This window comes from Helianthus annuus, chromosome 13, assembly GCF_002127325.2.
Source record: "Helianthus annuus cultivar XRQ/B chromosome 13, HanXRQr2.0-SUNRISE, whole genome shotgun sequence".
Taxonomy (NCBI): Eukaryota; Viridiplantae; Streptophyta; class Magnoliopsida; order Asterales; family Asteraceae; genus Helianthus; species Helianthus annuus.
This window is the reverse complement of record NC_035445.2, coordinates 25356655-25362631: the sequence shown is the minus strand read 5'-3', so window position 1 is coordinate 25362631 and position 5977 is coordinate 25356655. Positions and strand designations below refer to the sequence as shown.

The window sequence follows — 5977 nt, the reverse complement described above, 5'->3', positions numbered from 1 at the left end:
ATAATAATAATAATAATAATAATAATAATAATAATAATAATAATAATAATAATAATAATAATAATAATAATAATAATAATAATAATAATAATAATAATAATAATAATAATAATAATAATAATAATAATAATAATAATAATAATAATAATACAGTCTCATGTGGTATCTATCTAACGGCTCTATTTCCATATTTTAAGTTTTTCAACGGTCCATTCATTCCCTCCTCATAAACCTTTCAAATCACACACACTTTCTTCCACTAATCTTCTTCTCTATCTTCTTCTTCAATCTCCACCACCAGCAATGGCCACCACCATTAGTATTACTCCACCAACATCTACAACCACCGTCCAACACATCACCAAGGCTTCCTCCGACCAACTCCTCAGCAAATTCGCCGAACTCGATTCTCCCAAAAAATCGTTGAAACGACAAAAGAGATCAGCTCAATCAACAGTGCCGGTGACTCGCCGTGAAAGCTCTGAAGGTATCTTAGCTGAACGGAAGTCGTTGCTGGTTCCTGTAGCGTCTGCTCGCAGATCTTCAGGTGCGGCTGCGTTTGTTAGGCAGTTGAAGGTCGGGAGAGTGAATTTTAGGGCTAGGAATTTCAGGAAGAGATCCTTTTTTGGAACAATCGAGAAGGTACGTTGTGTAAATCGATTGAGATTTCTGTGAATGAATCAGTTATTGCTGTTGCATGTTTGATTTAGTCAATTAGATTGTTGTTTATGCCCTAATTAATCAAACTTTGAGATCTGAATCTGTTAACTGCTATGGTGTTTGTGTTACTTGAAGTTAGGGTTCAGTCGATTTGATTGTCGTTTATGCCCTAATTAGCCAAACTTCATCTGCATTTGATCATTGCTGTTGTGTTTTTGTTTAGGCTAGGGTTTAGTCGATATGATTGTTGTTTATGCGGTAATTATGCTGAAGTTAATCGACGAAGTTCATTTGAGATCTAAGCTTGATAATTGTTATGTATGTGTTTAATCAATCTAATTGTTGTTTTTAGCCCTAATTATGCATTAAATCAATCAAACTTCATTTGAATTTGATCATTGATTATGCCCTAATTATGCATTTCTAATTTGGTTGTCGTTTATGCGCTAATTATGCATTTCTAATTTGGTTGTCGTTTATGCGCTAATTATGTATTTTTATTTTAGACATGGCAAAGAACTCTTGATGGAGCGTCGAAGGTGTTCATGGAGAAGCAGTATAACCGGCATAAACGCTTGCTAAGTGACACAATCTAAATCAACATTTTTGCTGATGATGTTGATAATCGTGTGGAGATAATTAGGGATTTCGTCATAAAGTATCCAAAAATATGAGATTTTATTTTCACATATATTCATAGGACGGTAGGACGGAATCCCTAATTGTTACTTATTTCTTGTGTGTGATAGAATACTTATTGTTTTCTATTCTTTTATTAAATTACTTGAATAAAGGTATATCCATCTTATGCTTGTACATTTGCAATCATATTTAACTGGCCATCTTCAAGTTTCATAAGATTTACATTTAGGACAAAGGTATATTTAGGATGTTAATGATGTTGGGTTGACGGTTTTTGGGTTGGTGGATTAAATTGTTTAACCTGAGCACGACCTATATTTGTGTCTAGAGAATTTTGCGGACCTAAACGTACTTAAAATTATGTAACCCAAACACGGTCCGTTTAATCTATTTATCTAAGTGTGTGAAACGGTTTTAAGAGTAGTAATTAAGTTGGTGGGTTCAGGGTTGAACAAAAAGGGTTACACAATTTTGATTAAACATGTTAAACAGGTTGTGGATCGACCAATGTAAGTAAATAGGTTAATCCGAACACGTTCTGTTTTAACAAACATGTAACCCTAAAAACAACCCGTTTATCGAACAAGTTGTCGAGTAGTATTCAACTTGTAAACGTGTTAACCGGGTTGATGGGTTGTCATAAATGGATTAAACGGGTTGGCGGGTCAATGTAAACAAGTTAATCAAACACAATCTGTTTAATTAAACAGATTAGCCCAAAGGCCCCAAACACGATCTGTTTTTATAGCATGTCACGAATCCCAAACTAGTAAGGGCCGCACAAAGAGGTGAGCAATTTGATAAAAAAGCATAGCCTAACGAATAAAATTATAGTGTATAAATCATCTTTATTTTTCAACTGAAAACAATATGTTTCCTCTTTGTAGGAAAATAGATTCTTATGTAAGGTTTAAACCTCATCTTTGACAATATGAGATCATGTACATGGCAGTCAGTAAGAATTTAGGGTCTTCAGTTAGTAAAGAATTCAGGGTCTTTAAGAGCTCTATACAAGTAGAAAAAATAGGTTCCTTAATATTAATTAAAAAAAAATTAGTAATAGACAATAAATTAGTCAAAACTAAAGCTTTACTATTTTTAGATGAGTGTTGGATTTAGTTAAAAAGATTGGATCCTCTTATGAGCTTTCGGCCTTTTGTTTTGATTTTTTTTTTTGAACGGCCAAAACTCTATATATGTATATATATAGAACCAGCAAGAAACTGGAAAAAGTACAACCCCAGAAAAACAAGAAACACAGATTACAAAAGATCAACTACATCGAACATAAGCCATTTGTCCCAAGTCAGCGGAGGGAGTTTTGACCGAAGTTTGAGCCAGATGAAGGTATCTTCCTTAATGAAGTCCACAGTCTTCACAATGGGAATGAAAGTGCCTTCAAAAGTTTTCGCGTTTCTAGCATGCCACACTCTCCAGGTAGTAGCCATGGCCACCATGAGGACCAATCTCTTCCAGATCTTATCACCCGGACTATCCGACAGGGCTTTCACAATAGCACGGAGCGAGGAGCAATCACGAGGAAAAGGAATTTTTAACCAAACGAACACATTCCACCAAATGCTTTTAGCGAACAAGCAATCCGCAAAAACGTGATCAGTTGATTCCGGTTTTATCCCGCAGCGGTCGCACCTGATGTCATAAAATGGCATACCTCTCCTACTCAGCTCAACTTTCGAAGCGAGTCTTCCAGCCATCGCACGCCAAAGAAGAAGGTTGCACTTCGGAGTTGCCCACGAATTCCACTTGAAGTCTAAACCAATGATGCTTTGACTAGACGCAAGGTCAATATCCTTCCTAATATTCTTCGCCGAGAAGCTTTCCCCCGTATCATTCTCCCAAACCCACCGGTCTTTAGAGTCTTTTAAAATAACCCCATTAAGCAGCCCCATCATAGCTCCCACCTGATCCCATTCGGCTTGAGAAGAGGGATTTTTTAACCAATGCCACCCCCACCTGACCATGTTGCTGCCCCTGACCGAATACGACCGAACCGTACCTTCTTTGTCCACTGCCAATCGAAACAAGTCCGGAAATAATTCTCTGAGGGGGCCAACCGAAAGCCATCCGTCCTTCCAGAACTTGGTTAAGGCCCCGTCACCCACCGAAACCCTCAGTTTGTCGGAGATGGAGATCCCGTGTTTCAAAAGGATTTTATCCAGCGAGCCGATATCTTTCCAAACTCCCGATATGGAATTACGAACCGGAATCAGTTTCTTATTACCTTTATTCGCATGAATGGACGACACAACGGAAGCCCAAAGCTGACCAGGATTCTCCCGAAAACGCCACCACCATTTTGACAACATAGCCAAATTGAAGCTCGAAATGCTCCCTATCCCGATCCCTCCCGATGTCTTCGGTTTAACCATACTCTCCCACCTAATCCAGCGGATTTTCTGTCTTATACCGGTTCTACCCCACACAAAGTCCCTCCTCAACCCTTCCAGTTTCTTGATAACAATTTTAGGGGCCAAAAACAAGGAGAGGTAGTAGGATGGGAGGCTGCCAAGAACAGATTTCGCCAAAGTGATCCTGCCTGCAAAGGAAAGGTGTTTGGCTTTCCAAGAAGACAGCTTTTTCTTGAACTTCTCCACCACGGGCTGCCAGTGCCGCGCTTGTTTCAGATTAGCACCAATTGGCAATCCTAAATAAGTAAAAGGCCATTTCCCAATACCGCACTTCAAAGCATTAGCCATAGTAGCAACTTCCGAGTCATTGACCCCCACCCCAAAAAGATGGCATTTGTTGTAATTAACCTTAAGCCCAGTAACCAAGTAGAGGCACCTAAGGAAGCGAGCCAGGCTACACGAATTATGTTGTGACCATTCTCCAATAAAGAGCACATCATCCGCGTAGCAAAGGTGGGAAATGAGAGGGCCGTCGTTGGGGAGTTTAATCCCATGGAAAAGGCCAATTGCCACCGCTTGCTGCATAAACATATTAAGAACTTCCATAGCAAGAATGAAGAGAAAAGGAGACAAGGGGTCCCCTTGTCTCAGTCCCCGTTTGAACCGAAACTCCCCAGTCGGGGACCCATTCACGAGCACCGAGCCTCTACTAGAAGATAAACACCCATTAATCCAGCTGATCCATTTGGAAGGGAATCCCATAAAATACAGGGTCTTGAGTAAAAACTTCCAATTTAAGGAATCGTACGCCTTGGCGAAATCGACTTTAAATATCATCATTCGTTTTTTGCTGTTTTTGGCCCAGCTCACCAATTCGCTAACGATTAGGGGACCATCAATTATACATCTCCCCCCAGAGAAGGCCGATTGAGTCTGGGAAATTAAACCGTCCATGACCGACTTCAACCGAATGGCTAAGACCTTAGCGATGATCTTGTAAGTAGAACCGACCAGGGAGATGGGGCGGTAGTCACTAAGAACCTGAGGGTCTTCCTTTTTGGGGATCAAAGCCACGAACGAAGCATTGCAACCCAAACTAATAGAGCCTGACTCGTGAAAGTCAACGAAAACATCGTGCACCAAATGTTTAATATCTTCCCAGAAATGCTTAAAAAACTTAATAGAGAAACCGTCAGGCCCAGGGGCTTTACTGCCATCACAATCTTTAAGAGCATTCTTAATTTCGTCCAGGGAAAACGGGGCTATAATAACATCAGCGTGGGCAGGGGATAACACAGGGAGACCCCGATTCGTGAACGAAGGTCGTCTCCGCATTGGTTCAGCAAATTGTTTACGAAAAGCCCTTCGGATAAGATCTTTGATGACTTTAGGATCCGAAACCCACTCTTCCCCAAATTTCATCCCGTTTATACGGCTCCTGGCCATATTGACGTTCACAATCCCGTGAAAAAAAGCGGAGTTTTCATCCCCTAGCTTGATCCAATTGAGGCGAGCCTTTTGTTTTAGATCTTTAGCTTTAGCCAGTTCGATTTTTCTAATGTTGAGGCGGATGTTAACTCTGAGCTTCTTTTCATCAGACGACAGACTAGAGATCTCGGCTTTCTTTTCTAACGCCTCTGCTGCCTTAGATAACTCCTCCGAATTTTTAGCTTCCATGACCCGAATCTCGCTGCGCCAAGATTTAATATCCCCTTTAATACCTTTGAGCAGTTTAGCTAAGACTAAATCCTTCCTACCCCCCAACACGATCTTCCTCAAATTTCCAGCAACAATCCCGTCCAACTTATCGTGACCGATCCAGCTATTGAAGAACTTGAAAGGGATCGGCCCAAAGTCGGAAGAAACACACGATAAGTAGACCGGGCAGTGGTCGGATGGCCCTTTCCGGAGAACCGCAAGAGAGGCAAAAGGCCACCGACGCATGAAACCGTCGCACACGAGGATTCTATCTAATTTACTGAGTTTGATATCCTCATTATTGGATATATATGTGAAGTTGCCCCCTGTCATTCTGTATTCAAGAAAGCCACAATGTTCAATAAAATCATTAAACTGAGTAGCACTAACCAGGTCGAACCAGGAGTTCACTCTTTCCTCTGGCCATCTGACGTCGTTAAAATCGCCCAACACAAGCCACATCCCAGGGGAATGGGCTTTAAGAGAGCTGATTTCACTCCACAAGTTCCTTCTTAAGCTCTGATCATTGGGGGCATAGATGTTGAGGACATTGATCCTCTCATCTACACCGAGCATAATCCCCGAGGTCAGCACAAAAGACGGTCTAA

The 5977-nt window shown here is 40.8% G+C and overlaps 1 protein-coding gene across 1 annotated transcript; it reads left to right on the top strand.

Moving 5' to 3' along the window:
• Positions 1 to 223: 223 nt before the first annotated feature.
• LOC110897601 lies at positions 224 to 1488 on the top strand. The gene is made up of 2 exons (XM_022144366.2): positions 224 to 642; positions 1167 to 1488. Exons 1-2 carry the CDS (start codon positions 304 to 306, stop codon positions 1254 to 1256), a joined length of 429 nt encoding a protein of 142 aa, XP_022000058.1. The 5' UTR covers positions 224 to 303; the 3' UTR covers positions 1257 to 1488.
• The last annotated feature ends 4489 nt before the right edge of the window (positions 1489 to 5977 follow it).